General features: G+C 43.8%; 1 protein-coding gene across 1 annotated transcript; it reads left to right on the top strand.

The window, feature by feature from the left end:
- The first annotated feature begins 671 nt into the window (after positions 1-671).
- OLIG1 (oligodendrocyte transcription factor 1) lies at positions 672-1,361 on the top strand. The gene has a single exon (XM_074983443.1). The coding sequence runs from the start codon at positions 672-674 to the stop codon at positions 1,359-1,361; it is 690 nt and encodes a 229-aa protein (XP_074839544.1).
- Positions 1,362-16,727: the final 15,366 nt, after the last annotated feature.

Here is a 16,727-nt window from a genome sequence, read left to right as displayed (position 1 = left end):
GGGAAAGGCCCATCTCTGATAAGAATTGGAGAATGTGGGAGTCTAGAAAGCTTTTTTAAAAAAGAGCTTTAGAAGCAAAGAAAAAGGAAAACCAGACACTGCTTTATGTGGTCTGAAAGGGAGAGTCGGTTTAGAAATAAACTCTCCTTTCAACCCCTTGGCAGACATTAAAATTCTTGGAAGCAGTCAGAGCCCAAAGGAGAAGGGGGAAAATATAGGGAGAAAATAGAGTCTCAAATAACAAAGGAAGCTGCCTGGCAAAACAGAGGAACCTCCTCCCCACCCCCGGGCTCCGGGGTGGCAGCGTTCCTAGGTTGCAGAGCTGCCGAGCAAACCTTACAATAAACTTCTTGTTTTGCCGGTGCAACTCTTGCTCCCCGCAGCAAGCGGCAACCAATCAGAGCCCGGCTCTGCACAGCTGCGCGCTCCCATTGGCTGCCCGCTGCCCAAAGTGGGAGAAATGGGTTTAAAGGGGTCCGGCTGGATCATCCCCTTCCCCAGACCTGAGCCACAAGCGCTTCGCGGCAAATGTTTCCCACCCACCGTGGCCACCTTAGGGAGCGTGAGTCTAGTGCGAAGGGCAGCCCTGCTCTGGCGCACGCGGCTGCCTGGCCCCCCCCCAGCCCTCGCTATGCCCACTTGCAGCCTCGTCTGACAGCAGCGGGAGGACCATGTTGAGGCAGCAGCGGCCAGGGGAGGTGCAGCTGGGGACAGGCCTGTATGAGCTGGTTGGCTACAGGCAGCCCTCCTCCACCTTGCTCCCTAAGCCAGCGCAGGAGAAGCCGGAGCCCGCTCCGGAGCAGCAGCCAGGGCTGGGCAGTGCCAAGGGCGGCGGCGGCAGCAGCAAGCCTGAGCCCAAGAAGGAGCAGCAGCAGCTGAGGCGCAAGATCAACAGCCGGGAGAGGAAGAGGATGCAGGACCTGAACCTGGCCATGGACGCGCTGCGGGAGGTGATCATGCCCTACTCCGCAGCCCACTGCCAGAGCTCGCCAGGCAGGAAGCTCTCCAAGATCGCCACGCTGCTCCTGGCCAGGAACTACATCCTCTTGCTGGGCAGCTCGCTGCAGGAGCTCAGGAGGATCATTGGCGAGATGAGCGGCTCCGGGCCCAGGCTGCTGCTGGCCGGGCTGCCCCTCTTCGCTGCGCCGAGCTCCGTGCTGCTCGCCCCGGGGAACGGGAACCACCCGGACAGCCTGCGGCCGGCCAGCAAATACCTCTCGCTGGCCCTGGAGGAGCAGCCGTGCGGCCAGCTGCATTTGGCGGGAGGCGCCAGCCTGTGCACCTGCGCCATCTGCAAGTTCGCCCACTTCGTCCCCTCCAGCCTCAGCCTGGCCGCCGTGCAGAGCCAGTTCTCCAAGTGAGGGGCGGCGGCAGCCATGGGGCGCGGGGCCGGGAGCGCAGAGGACTGCTGAGGGCCGCGGGCCCAGGACCGCGGCGGGGGCTGCGGTGCGCCCGGAGGACGGAAGGCGGGGCCGGGCGCCTCCCTGCGTTGCTGCGCGCGGCGCGTCGGGCCTGGCGGGGCGGCTCTGCTGCAGGAGCGCGAGCGCCCAGCCCCCTGGCGGGGAGAACTCGCGTGGGCCTAGCTCGCCGCTGCTGCCGGCGCCAGGCTCCTGGCCGGGTCGGGCACTGGCCTGGCCCTCGCGGGATTCGCCCCGCTGCAGCATTGCCCCCTGTAGCCATGCCACGGGGCAGGTGAGGTCAGCCTCAGGGTGACACCTGAGTGGGAGATGTGCAGAACAAAGCCTGCAAGGTCCATTTAACGGAGCATCTGCTGCAGTGTTTTATGTAGCTAGGAGAATATCTGATCTGGGGTAACCCTATTTGGACATTCAAAAAAGAGGACACACCTAGGGTGTCTGTATCAGTATCTGCCAATTCACGCCGTATTAATGTATTACAGTATAGTGGATACAAGGTGAGTTGGTAGATACTGATAGGATACACTGCTTCTCAGGGGTGTCTTCCTTTTTGAAAGGTCAAATATGGTAACCCTAACTTAATCTCTCTAGAGGAGTTTGCACTCTGGCTGACTGAGCTAGCAAAGTAATGGGTCTTAATCTACACGTGTTATAAGTATAAGCCCATCTCTAGCCACAAAAAACAAAGATGAGTCCAGTAACACCTTAAACACTGACAGATTTCTTTGGGCACAACTTTTGGGGGTTGCTCATGAAAGCTTATGCCCAAATGTTAATCTTTAAGGTGCCACAAGACTCCTTGTTATAAAAGTTTAAGGTATTTTCTAGGCACTGGTTTAAAAAGGAGACACTACTTTTCTCTTTCAGTAACCTAAGCAAAACCCACCTTGTTACCTACTTGCAATCATTTAGAATAATAGAAACATTGAAGTGGAAGTGACCTCCATCTTTAGGAATCTGAAGTTTTAGAACGGGAAAAGGTTTTTATAATTCTTATATTTCTGGAGTGGTCATTTGACTGTTACCTGCAAACTTAATGACACCTTGAACATAAATATGCATCTCAGTGTGCTAAAAAACAAAGAATGCATTCCTGACTATATGCAGTACCAGAGAGGATAATCAATTAACTTCATCTGTTAGAGAAAAATAGCATAGAACCCCAATGTGATGGAAGCAAAAGATGCCCTGCCCCAGGCTTTGGTAATCAACATGATGGTTTCTGAGGCAGTGTAATTACTGCAGGTCTTTAAATATGGACAAAGTCAATTTGGAAACACTGGCTTTTAAAGAAAGGCAAAATATAGAAAGTAGACTGTTTCTCCTTAGCTAGCTTGTATATTAGTTAAAAGATACTGCAAAGTACATGAATCTTCAACAGACTGTATACTAATAAAAGTTAAATATACATCTAAAAGCAATGTTTATGATGTTTTATGCACATTTATCTGTGAATGTGTTTCCTTGTTTTGTTGCAGTTCTGTGTAGTTTATTTTAATAGCATATTTTAACTGTAGTGTTGTCACTGTGAGAGCCTTTTACTTGGAAATGTACAGTTGTTATAATAAAAAAAAAAAACCACAGCTTTCCTGCATCCTGTCAGCCCTCTCGTTAATGACTGAATGAGATGTTCTTAATCAGTTGACAATAATTACCTAGTTACAAATATTATGATCAAAATGTCCTTATTTCTTGATGTCCAAGGCATAATATGTTTTAACATAATAACAATAATAGGCTTTAACACTTAATTATTTATGAAGTTAAGACCTGGAAAACATGAGTAGGAATTTGTTCCTATAAACAAAGGTAGACCTGGATTCCTACTCATCTAAAGATCATAGAATAACAGAAATGCAGGGCTGATAGGAAACTCCAGAAGTCACCAAGTCCAGTCCCTTGCACTGAGGCAGGAGAACAAGTAAACCTAGTCCAGCCCTGACAGATGTTTGTCCAATGTGTTCTTAGAAACTTCCAATGACTGGGATTCCACAGCCTCCCTTGAAACTAAGTCTGGAGCTTAACTTCCTGTGGATTTTTTTCTTAATGTTACGCATAAATCTCCCTTGCTGCAGATTAAGCCCATTGCTTCTTGTCCTGCCTTCTGTGGACATGGAAAAGGACTGATCAGGCCTCTCTTTAACAATGCTTTAGGTGCGTGAGGTTGGTTACCAAGCCCCTGCCCCCCTCAAACTTTCTTGTCTCAAAATGAAACATGCCCAGTCTTTTTTTAACATTTCCTGATTGGTTAGGTTTACTAAACCTTTTCTCGCTTTTGTTGCTCTCCTCCAGATTCTCTGCAACTTCTGTGCCATACAGAATTGGGCACAGTACTCCCACTGAAGCCTAACCAGTGCTCTGTAGTGAGGGACAATTACCTCCCCTGTCTTTACATACAGCATTCCTGTTATTATTTGCTGGAATGATATTGGTTTTATTCACAACTGCATCACTTCGTTGACTTACTCAGTTTATGATCCACTAGAACTCCAGATCCCTTTTCAATGGTACTACCACATAACTAGATGGTTATCCCCCCTTCTGTAGCTATGCCTTTGATTTTTTCCCTTCCTTTATTGAATTTCATCTTATTGAATTCAGACCAGGTCTCCAGTTTGAATTGTAATCCTGCCCTAGATTCCATTTCCTTAGTTTGCTTATGAGTATGTCGTGTTGCAATGTGTCTAAAGCCTTACTGAAAACAAGATAGATGGTGTCTATTGTTTCCCCCTACACTTTTGGCTAATAAACCAGTCAAAGAAGGAAATCGGTTTGGCCTGGCAAGGATTTGTTCTTAACAAATCCATGCTGTTTATGCCTTATAATCGTATTATACTCTGGATGCTTGTAAGTTAATTGTTCAACAGGAACATTATATCTTTCCAAGTGTCGAAGTTAGGCTGACTGGTCGAATGCCCCAAGTCCTCTTTGTTCCCTCTTTTTAAAGATGGGTACTAGGGTTGCCCTTTTTCAACCCTAGGGGATCTCAGTCGTGCTCCATAAGGTCTCCAAGATAAGTGCTAAAGTTTCTGAGATTGCTTCAGCTAGTTCTTTCAGCACCCTTGAATGAATTTGCTCAAGCCCAGCCTAACTTACCTAAATATTCCTTACCCTCTTCTGGCTTGTATTCCTTCCCTCTTTTTGTTACTACTAGTCTTGCTGTATATCTGGTCACAATAACCTTTTTATTGAAGATGGAAACAAACTAAACATTAAACACCTCAGTCTCTTGATGTTATTAGCTCTCCTCTCCTACTAAATAAAGGACCTATGCTTTCCTTTGTTTTCCCCTCACTTGGAAGGTATTTACAGGAGCACTTCTTTTTCTTTTTTACATCCCTTGTTAGGAGTGATTCATTTTGTGATTTTTTTTCATTTTGTCCTTGCATGTCTGCATTGTTTTTTTTTTTATACTCCTCCTGAGCAATTAATCCATGTTTCTCCTTTTCATGGGAGTCTGTTTTGATTTTTCAGGTCATTAAAGAGTTCCTGATGGAACCATATTGGCCTCTGAGTATTCTTCCTGTATTTCCTTTGTGTCAGGATGACTGTTGGATAACTTGGGTGGTATTAGTCTGCAAGTCTGGTGGAGACTACTCAGAGAGTTACAGACACATTACAGTACATTCAAAGCAATAGGAGTCTGCAGGCTGGATTGGGAATTTGCAAGAGTAAAGACTGCAGTATCAGGCCCTATGAAAATAATTAAAATCTGTCTCTAAAGCCAGATGTGTTACTGTTTTGTAAAGCTGCTTCTAGAGCTCTTAATCACCTTTCTTCTGGTAAAAGCACATCACAGCAGAATTTTAGAAACACCAACTGTATTTGTTTTTGTGATGTTGCTTTGATATGGTTTTGATTTTGAAGTTGATGGGACTGAGGTATGTAAAGCTTGCAGAAAAAAAACCCCCGCTATTTTACCCAACATTTGTCAGGTAACTCAAATAACACCATTTAGCTGTTATAATATTCTCTTTACACAAAGATCTCAAAGCACTCCCCAAAAGAGAGGCTGTATAATTTTCTCCATTTTCTGGGTTATTAATTATGAGTAAGAAAACAACAGCTTTTATTCTGAAAAAAGTGCTATAGCGCAATCAGTCGAGGTGATGGAAATAGCTCCATTTTCAGGGAAACACTAAGGATTGTGACATTAGGCTATTGGTTAATGAGAACATGTACAGGCTTTCCAAAAAGCATGTCTCTGATCTCAGATATGGCTAACCAGATGTTTGTTTGAGCTATGACTGAGCACACTCACACTCTATCTACTTTTCTTTCTCTATATATACACCGGACCAGGGTCTCAGGCACTGGAACTGAACAGCACACAAAGATGAACATAGGTTAGCTGAAATAGGGCTGGATCACGGATAAAAATATACTCGCCCCATGCAGCTTCCTAGAGAAATTGATAGTACTTCCTTAATGTCCCTGTATATTCACTTGTTGGCAATAGAAAGCAATAGCTTCCCTCTCTCCATGACTTCTATGCAAGAGTGAATGACAGAGCCACAGGTTCCATTGTAGCCTCATGACAGATTTTAGAAAATAAACTGGTATAAAGAGAGGAAAGGAATAGGTTGTAATTCATAGCATCAGCAAAACCTGGCACAACTCTGCCTTTCTAGTAATGTGTTCCAAAAATTCTTCAAGACATGCACAAATTAAAATAACTTGAAACAAAGTGTGTTCCCAGCAGTATAAACCAAAAGAATAGGGGTACATCTACACAACAGCAATCTGTCGACAGAAGTTACTGTGACAACAGATCATTTGGCAAAACTTCTGTCGACAGATCACGTCCACGCAGAAAAGCGGATCTTCAGAGCAATCCGCTCTGTTGACAGAGAGCAACCAGACTGCCTGGCCGGTCTCTCGACAGAATGGCCAACTGGAAGCTCAGCAAACAGGGATATCCAGTGAACCAGAAGCCGTGTCTGTCAATGGAGTGGCCCCCTAAGCAGGGTTGCCAACCCACAGAAATTTCAGTAATGGACAAAATGGAAAAAGTTTATGGACAAATTTTTTTACAGACTTAATTTTTATACTATATTAAGATGACATAAATGGCCAAAAGTAAAAAGTAATCGTTGTCATTCATACATTACAAGAGCCATATGCTATTTAACTCACTTCCATTTAGTTATTCATGGTCCTGGAAGTTTTCCATCTTGTGATTGTACATCTGAACACTGACGCTGTTAACCATCGCTGAAGTAATTGTCCCAGATCCATTTCTGACAGTTATTAATCCTTCAAGCATAGCAGCGGAGAGTTTATGTCTTATATTTGTTTTGATAAGATTAACAGCTGAGGAAATGCATTCCACTTCTGCAGTTGCATGTGGCAGTCCTAAGATTCTTTTTGCAAAGCTTGTCAAACAGGGAAGTTGAGGTTACTTGTCATGCCTGGTAATTTTACTAATTTGATGCCAATACTCATCTACAACGTCCAATTTCCGCTGCTCTGCAGTAAAAAGGCTGAAGCAGCACAGAATAAATTTAATTGCTATAGAATAATTGCTGGGTTTTGAAATTTTATTGCACTTTTACAGACACCTAATTTTTTTTTATGGATTTTATGGACACAGCCAATTTCAGCTAATTTTTTTACAAACTGTCCGTAAATTTACTGACGGTTGGCAACCTTGCCCCTGAGTGTCTACACGGCTTTTTTGTCAACAGAACCTGTCAACAAAGGCATTATTCCTCATCACGAAGAGGCAGAATGCTGTCAGCAGAAGTTCCAGGTTTTGTTGCCAGACTTTTGACAAAATATATTTTGTATGTAGAGGCTCTGCCGGTTTTGTTGACAAAACTCTGTAGAGTAAACATAGCCTATAGGCCAGAGCACTGAGTTATAAAACTCAAATGAACTCTTTAAAATGAACCAGGTGGGTCTTTTTGTAGCTCCAGATTTGTATTTCACAACACAAAACCAGCACCAGTTGGCATCACTTTATGGATGGGAGAATTGTTTTAAAACATAGAAGAAAAAGATTGGAGAAAAAAATGTTAACTATTTGATGTTCAAATGCTTGAGCTTTTATTCCTAATTCTTGCAGTGCCAAGTGGGCTACATATACACTGGCCCCCTGCTTTCAGGGGCATGTAAATGCAGCAGATTGAAAATGCCAATGAGGTGCTCATATGAATATTCAGCACCTCATTTGCATAATAACAAAATATTAGGAAGAAGGTTGCTTTTGAAAGCAGGGCTTTCTTTCGAAGGAACCCCATCTACCTGGCTAGTTTGCATTTCAAAAGCAGCACTTTTGATGTGGTGAGTGGCCACCATTATGCAAATGAGGTACTGAGTATTCATAACATCACCTTATAAGCATTTTTGATCCAGTGTATTTACATGCCCCTTCCTAAAGTGAGGGGCCAGTGTAGACTTAGCCAGGATGTTTGGCTAATTTGGAGACAAGTGGCATCATTAACTTTGAACAGATCTATATTTTTGCTGGGCAGGAGTGGGTACTAAATACTTGCAGGCATTGGGTAGGGCTGGGATGAGGATGTAATTGCCCCTATACTAAATGTCTTTGTTTACTCACCAAAGAATAAGCACAGAGCCCAGTTTTTCTTCTGAGCCCTAGCCAAGTAAAGGGAACTTATACTGGGGAGAAATGGTCCTGGGGAGAAAAAAAAAAAACCCTATGTCGGAAAGGTTCACTGGCTGGCATATAACAAGCACAACGGCCCTCCCCCTCCTCCACTGCAGTAAGTGACGAATTAAAGTAATAGTGAAGGCGAAGCACACTGAATCTGAGCTAGCCTGTAGGGCATGCTAGAGACTGCTCTAAATTGTGCAGCAGGCTGGATACGTCTCTGGCTTAAAAACCTATTACACTGTACCATTATGTGCAGGGCAGCCAACAAATTTGCAGGCCCCCTGTGCCGGGTTGCGGGGGGCACTCTGGATCAAGGCCCCCTGAAGGGGCAGGGTGGGGGCTAGCCTCCCCCAGCTAGCCCTTCAGCATGGCCCAGCCCATGCAGCCTAGGGCTATGGCAATGATTTAAGGGGCCCAGGGCTCTGGATCCTGCTGTGGTAGTGGCAATGGCAGCCAGGAGCCCCAGACCCTTTGAAATTGCTAGGCCCTGGCGCAGCTTCCCCATTTGTCCTCTCCCCTCCCCAGTGCCCTTCCCCCAAAGTCAGCAGCCCTAATTATGTGGCCAGGTGAACTCATCTCATGAGCAGCTCCTGTCGGCTGGGAGCAAATGCGTTCTCTCACTGTTCCCCTGCTCACGGTGTGCTCTGTCAGCCATTGCCTATGTTGGGCTGGTCTTTAATGACTCAGCTTTCTGGCTGAGGCACGTGTAGTCTAAAATGGTAGAACCCCTTTGGTGTAGAAAGGATCCAACAGGGCCTATCGCTGTGCCCTTGTTGGTGTCTGTGGCCCTGCTTCTGTGGCTAGTTCTCAGCCCTTTCTGAACTTCCTTTAAACTTTCTCCCTGGAGATACTTTGCCTTTAGCAGTTCAATGGTTCCCCAGATCTCCAGCCAGGTTACTCCTTTACTGACAGGGAAGGGGGGAACCCTGTTCAGTGAATGGTTGGTCCTCTTCAAAGCTTCAGCCCCAACCCTGGGCCTGTTTAAATTCCCAGATCCTTTCTTGGGTTTCTAAACAAAACTTGTCCCCTTTCTTGGGGCTTTGGCCAGTTCCCCAGCAGTCAGTAGCAGGGCCCAGGCTGCCCCACGTGTCACCTCTGGGAGGAACCTTCCAGGTCCAGCCCGGTTTTCTGGGGCCAGGGCAATCAATCCCACCAGCTCCTGAGGAAATATGGATATTATCACCACTGTTGACATTTTGGTTAGAATACCACTACATGGATGCAATTTTTAATTGATATTCCCTCTATTCAACCTGCAGCGGCAAGTGCCGGGCAACCTTAAAAACAAGGACCTCTGCCGGCTCTACTTATAAGGAATTATCTAACCCAAGGTAACGTCATTAAGAGAAATGATGGGACACAGCTCAGACAGACCAATAATGAAGATTATATAAGTATCTAGACAGAGATTACTGATTTATTAAACCTCATTCAAACAACTTTGGGATACAGAAGTCACAGACTGCTTCTTGCAATAGAAATCTTTCACTAGACAATATTAGCCAGGATTTGAATTAGTTCATTGATCTCTTTGGCAATCATTTGCTTTAGAATAGCCCTTGGGAACCACAGTGACAAAATCTTTTATTATACTGAATCAAGTTCCTAAAAGTGGGGTCTCCAGCCGCTGAAGACACGATTTAGTAAGCTGTAATGAGCAAGATTGCATTGTGTGCTTGGTCATGATTGCTTTATGATGTAAATAAACGTGATTTTCACCGAAGACACTGTACAGCAACCTAGCAGTGAAAATGAATTAATTAATTACTTAAAACCTCTCACAGGAATCAGATTACTACTAGCAAAAGGGACAGTTGAAATGGGATCAAACAAGCATCTGTGCCACATTTGATAGACACTGATTTGGAGTGAACTATTGAAAATCATTGGGTAGAGACTCACTCTGAATAAATTATTCAGCTCCAGAGCATATGTGTCCTCATGTTTATGGAAATACGGAACATTCAGCATAAACTGCAGGAACTGCAGCAGATCATGGGAACGGGTATGGCAAGACACAACTTCCGGAACCAAGTCTGTATTTTAAAACTAATAACTCGTTTGGCCACACTGCTTTGTTCTTTCGAGAGTGGCTAATAAATGTAACTGATTTCAGACAGTTCATTGAGCACCAAGTCTTGTGGAAACCTCACTAAAACAGAAAATCAGAAAGTGAATATTTCCGAGGCAGATCTAGTATTTAATGCTAAACAGAAGGCCAAGAGTAAAGAGAAGATGAGGCAATAAGTGAAAGGACAGGGCTGAGAGTATCTAGTACAGCTCTAGATTACACGCACTGACGAAAGATTGCATTATACTTTTCTATTGCACATGTGAATTTCCTATTAGTTTGGAGCGAAGGGAATCCTGGGGGCTGCCTGGGCAGGGGAAGAGGAAGGAAATACATCATATCCCAAAACACTCCAAGCGTGCTCTTAACTGAGAAATGAGATTATTTAATACTGTTTTAAAATTGTATTTTATTGTGCAGTAGGATACCTTTACTTTGCTGGGGCTGGCCGGCAGTATATATACGTTCACTCATATTAATATGCTAGAGAATTATTTTAAATCTTACAGGTGGATGTTTCCTAAAAACAGCTTTGGTCCCCTTCAAAAAATACTTACACGAGGTGGCCTGCTGGGGGCAAGGTTCCACAGTGATGACTTCTTACTGAGTTCTTCTAAATGTACATTTTGTTTTATGTTTATAGGGGAGAAGGCAGCACAAAGAAAGGCACTTTGCACGTGGAGCAGAAGATGGTGAGGGTTAGGATGATCTTTAATTCTTGGGGGGAGTTCATTTAATAGTCTCAGTCCAGAAAGCTCAGTCTCCTGCACAGATGAGCATTACCTCCTGACTGCGGCCCTTTGGTTTCATCCTTTAGGTTACTTTTTAGGTGTTCTGGAACCAGGCCATTGAGCAACTTACAGATAAGGACTGAGACTTTGAACTGACTCAGTATTCCATGGGAAGCAAGCATAGAGAATGGAGGACAGGTCTGAAGTGCTTACACTAGCCTGTATTGATGAGATGTGCTGCAGCCTGCTGTACTAGTTAGAATCATAGAATCCTAGTGCTGGAAGAGACCTCAGGAGGTCAAGTCCAGCCCTGCCAACCCTAACTAAATCATCCCAGCCAGGACTCTGTCAAGCTGAGACTTAAACACCCCTAAGGATGGAGATTCTACCACCTCTCTAGGTAACGCATTCCAGGGCTTCACCACTCTCCTAGGCTGTATCTACACTAGCTCCCAACTTCAAAGGGAGCATGGTAAGTGGGGTGTTGGGAGATTACCAATGAAGTGCTGCAGTGCAAATGCACCACTTCATTAAGCTAATTCTCTCCCACAGCAACTTCGAAGCTGCAAACTTCTAAGTGCCAGATTGCACGTAGCCACAGCTCACCCGCTCACACTTCCAAGTGCCCGGGCTACTTTGAAGTCCCTTTGCTATTTACCCTTTAATTTTGAGGAGTAAAGGAACTTTGAAGTAGCTCAGGCACTTTGAAGTACCGATTGGTGGGCCGCGGCTACGCACAAGCTGGCACTTCAAAGTTTGCCGCTTCAAAGTTGCCACTGGGGGAGAATTAGCTTAACAAAGTGGTGCATGTGCACCGCAGCACTTCATTGGTAATCTCCCAACATGCCACTTAACATGCTCCCTTTGAAGTTGGGGGCTAGTGTAGACACACCCTAGTGAAATAGTTTTTCCTAATATCTAACCTAGACCTCCCCCACTGTAACTTGAGACCACTGCTCCTTGTTCTGCTACCTTCCACTACTGAGAACAGCCTCTCTCAGAATCACAGAATCATAAGGCTGGAAGGGACCTCAGGAGGTCATCTAGTCCAGCCCCCTGCTTCAAGCAGGATCAACCCCTACTAAGTCATCCCAGCCAGGACCTTGTCCAGCCAGGACTTAAAAACCTCAAGGGATGGAGAATCCACCACCTCTCTAGGCAACGCATTCCAATGCTTCACCACCCGCCTGGTGAAGAAGTTTTTCCTAATATCTAACCTACACCTTTCCCTCTTCATCTTTAGGGCCTCCCTTCAGGAAGTTAAGGGCTGCTATCAAATCACCCCTCACTCATCCCTTTTGCAAACTAAATAAGCCCAACTCCCTCAGTCTCTCCTCATAGGCCATCATTTTGGTTGCTCTCCGCTGGACCCTCTCCAATGCATCCACATACTTTCTATATTGGGGGTCCAGAACTGGATGCAATACGCCAGATGTGGCCTCACCAATAAAGTTGGAGTTTCCCAAGTGCTGAAGGTTTCATGCCCAGGTGTGCTGTAGTGCAGACAAGAGGTAAGGAAGGCATGAATAAATCAGGTCAGTGGTTCTGTCTGCTCGGGTGGGGTGCAATCTCTTAGCCATCCAGAGATGGTAGAAAGCATTGTGGGTACTGCTATAGGAGTTTAACATTAGCAAAGAATCCAACAGCACTCCTAACCTATTGACTGACTACACCAATCGTGGGCATGTGCCTTCCACTAAAGGTGACTGCACTGTGTTTTCAAACAGTTCACGGTACTTTCCCTTTGCTTGTCAAGCTGTCTTCTTGCTCACTCAGGGTCAGCTCCAACCAGCTGCTCTTTATCCATAAGCTCACCTCATCCAAGCACTGGGCCATCTTCGTGGTAGTGCTATGGCCGTATGTGGTATCTGCATATTGCTGGCCTTGAGTCCATGTTATTTTACTAACTAGTTCATCTAATGGCTACATGAAGCTGTTAAATAGGATGGAGAGACAATTGATCCTTGTGGAACGTCTTATCCTTCATTAGTTAGAAGCTGGTTCAGACCATGAAGCGTGAAGGTTTATATCGAAAAGTGTTGCATTCGAAAACGTTGTAACTTTGGATATTCCTGTTATCCCTCATAAAATAGCTGATGTGCTGTTTTAGTTCATTGTCTCCTCCTTCCACTCACAGGGATATTGTGAAGCTTAATTAATCAATATTTGTTTAATACTTTAAAATCTTTGGATGATAAGTTCTGGAGAAGTATTATTAAAGTGACCACAATGTAGAATCCAGATCATGAGAAAGAAATGGATAGCCGCCACTCTGATACATAAATAGCTATCACATGGTAATTTAATCATATGGAGTTGATGTCCATTCTCAGTGGCTATGGAGTGAACAAAATTATATCTTCCTCACTGTGGAGCTTAATGATGTTTTTCTGAAGTTGTGTCTCTTAATTATGTCAGTCTATTTTCCTGTTGGCAGAAAAGTCAATAAAGCTGCTTTAATGTGAAATTCTGGATAAAGGAAGAGGAAAGTAAATGAGATATTTAAAAACACATTTCAAACTGCTGGTGCTTCTGCTTCAGAATTTCATTTTATGTGTAAGTAGTTCTCCCGGCAGGGATCTGTGTAAATTCTTTTACATTTCTATGAAAGCAAGGGCAGTCTGAGGCTACATTGTGGCAGCTAGTAATTATGAAATAGAACCGTCTTCTGAGAAAAACAGTAGCAACCTTAACTTCTTCTGAGCATATTAAAAGACATGTCCACATTTGCTTTTAGATTTAGGAAAAATAAAGATAAATGCTACTGTCTTGGTCTTCCCCACACCCTTCCAAAAATTTCACAAGTGACATATGTAAGATTAATGAAGCAACACTATGATAATAATACAACTAAGCCTGCTGTACTAATGAAAATGTAAGTAGAAAGACAGCAGGCAGAAGACCTTCGATTTTCACTAGACACCAAATAGTCTTATTTAGCCTGTTTTCTATGTCAGGTTTTTGAGCGGAAAAGTAGCCCCACTTGTCAATCAGCTAACTTGCAGTGCTAATAGATTCTGCTGTTTAGGGGGTCAGCACAGAATTTAATTTAACAACTTACAATACGCCCACATGCCCAGAAAATGTGGACAGCTTGATAGGGTTCACTGAGCCAAAGAAGTAAGACCAAAACAGTGCATTAATGTATAGGGGAAGAATAGTTGCAATCAGTTCCCTTGTGAATTGGACAGAGAACTTGGAGATGAAGCAATTATCAGCCATCGGGGATTAATAGTAAAGTGTGAATGCCAAGCTGTATATGTTAGGGGCAGAATATGTTGCCTATAGAAAACAACAAAGAGCGTTTCTTACTATTAAGTGAGATTAAACGTAATGGCCTGATTTAATCACAAAGGCAGAATTAAATTCAGATGGCAACTTCAAAGTGGACACATGCACAGACACCACTGCATACATTTACATATAGCTGGCATAGCTTGGCTTGCATCACAATGGGATAAAGTTTCTTTGGCCACTTAAACAATTTTCCATTCTTTGCTTTTTGTTAACATTCACTGTATTTATCCCTAAATTGCTTTTGGTTGATAAGATGAAGCTAAGAGTTATATTTATTCATGGAAGCTGTACTTTTTAATTCTTTCAAGTAAAAAAAAAAGCCACAAAACGAAAAACACAGCACTAAAGGTCAACAAGAACAGAATAGCTGTAATCAGATAGCTACAGAAACCTGTTATAGTGACCGATAGTCCTATTTTTCATCTGTCCCCAGAGGTACCAGTGCAGGTTCCAAGCTTGACACCTTACAAGAAATGCATTTTCCATTCATCCCATTTGTGACACGTCCAAAGTTTTAGTTCTTTTTAACGTAGGATAAACAAACAGCCTCTGTGAAACATTCAGATTATTTTAATCTTCCTGTTATAATAACAGCAGTCATAATCTATGTTATTCTGAGTTCCTTTGGTCTTGATATTCAGAGATGCCTGCAGCTCTTGCTAACTCTTCAGTTGCAGTTACAAGTCCTCAGCAGCTCTGAAAATCAGATCGTCACAATACCAAGGCTCAGACCCTTAACTTGCTCATGAGTTTATGGGGGATGGGGAGCAGGTTTACATTTCATACTCCCAGGTTTATTATTCACCATGACGTGAAGGACCAAAAACAGCATCCTAAGGACCTAAACCTTCACATGTTCAAGCACATGCATAACTCTACTCACACAAGTAATGTTATACAATGGCTGAGGTGTCTGAAGGATCTGATTCTAAATCTGAACTAGCCACCATCTCTGGGATCAAATCATCTGGAAGCTTTGTATTCCTAGATCAAATTCTATCCTGCTGGGGCCCTTTAAATCTTGAGTAAACTTCTTTGGCTTCAGTGGAGTTACTTGGAATTTCCCCTTCTGCCTAGGTGACCATTTGCTGCACGTCAGCAGCCTGTGGGTATGTATCTAATATACACACTCATACTCATGAGAAGAAATTGTGCTGTAAACACAACTCAAAACTAGATGAACATAAGAGAAAAAGAAAGGGAGGCGTTTTACATTTATTCGTAGCAAATTCTCTAAATAAAGGCACTTTTAGAAGGACTCTGGTATCTTACTTATAGAGAAAAACCACAAGGAGTCTAGAGCCCCACTGAAAAGTCTCCATTTCTGAGGTGGAAGCTAGCACCCAGACAAACAACTCGTAACCAACACAGTCCACACACGCTGGACAGACCTAGACTTATGTCAAGTTCCAGAGTATGAGAACTAGGATATTGGATTCGTCATCAGCTCCGTTTTAAGCCAAATTTGGAAATAGTTTTCAATGTTTGAGCCTGAATATGAAATAAATTTGCAGCCTCATCCACATTACAAAATAGACTCATGTCATGACTGGGCCACAAGGTAACTGTGTGACAACTGAGTGTTCTGACTCTTTATTTAATTTTTTAATGTAGCACAGAGATGTCCATAGCCACAACATGAACATGGGTTTATATCAATGGAATTAAATACACACACCAGTTGGAACATGGAGCTGGGACGGGGGAAGAGGAAGCTGAAGCAGAGACAGTGGGTCAGAACTTGATCATCTACAGCACCAAGAGTTTACAAAACATTTGCCACCCTAAAAAGGAAACAAAATGGAATCTATCAGACGTCTAACTTAGATGCAACCAAATGATGATCAGCAGACTTGTTCAAAACAATAGAAGTAGAAAATACAAAATCCTTGTGTCTGACCTCAAACCCAAGCAGCACCCACCCACCAGAATGAAAGCAAGGCTGCCACACCAGTTCAAAATCTATCCAACATCGGTCCCATCATGCAGCCAGAGAGGCAGATCACCATGGAATGTCCGTGTCCCCACATGCAAACTGATCCTCAAAGGCAAAAGAACAATTCTTTAGCCCTGTCCTAATACGTGTCTCCACTACCTCCTCAAGCATGGCACTTTATCAGAAGCCCAGAAGCATGAAATGCTCCAGAAACCAGGACCTATCCCAGTCAGGCTCCAGGCCTGCCTTTGGCAAAGAAAAACACTGGTTGCCATGGCCTGACAATATTAGTGACACTGATGGATCATATCACAGAAAGGGATGTTCAGTGCTGGTTCTACTGGACTCCTCTGCTGCCTTCAACAGAATAACCCACAGAAGTTCTGGCCCTCTGGCAGTTCCAAGCAGGAGCTGAGAGAATCCCTCCTAGAGAGTTTTGCTAATTACTCAAAAGTTGGGTTAGGTAAGCACTCTGCTTCATTAATAGTCTTCATATGCAGAGTCCTGCTCAGCGAAATAGCTATATAAAACCCACAGGGAAAAATGGCAGAAGCTCTAGCTTCAATGTCAACAAGGATGCTAGTCAAAATTTTACACAGTTCACAATCAAAAGCATTTGAGAAAATGTCCTATTGTTTTTTCAGCCAGCTCTAGT

The sequence above is a fragment of the Carettochelys insculpta genome, chromosome 1 (assembly GCF_033958435.1).
Source record: "Carettochelys insculpta isolate YL-2023 chromosome 1, ASM3395843v1, whole genome shotgun sequence".
In the NCBI taxonomy this organism is placed as follows: domain Eukaryota; kingdom Metazoa; phylum Chordata; order Testudines; family Carettochelyidae; genus Carettochelys; species Carettochelys insculpta.
Note: the sequence above shows the minus strand (reverse complement) of the source record. Positions and strands in the feature narration are given on the sequence as shown.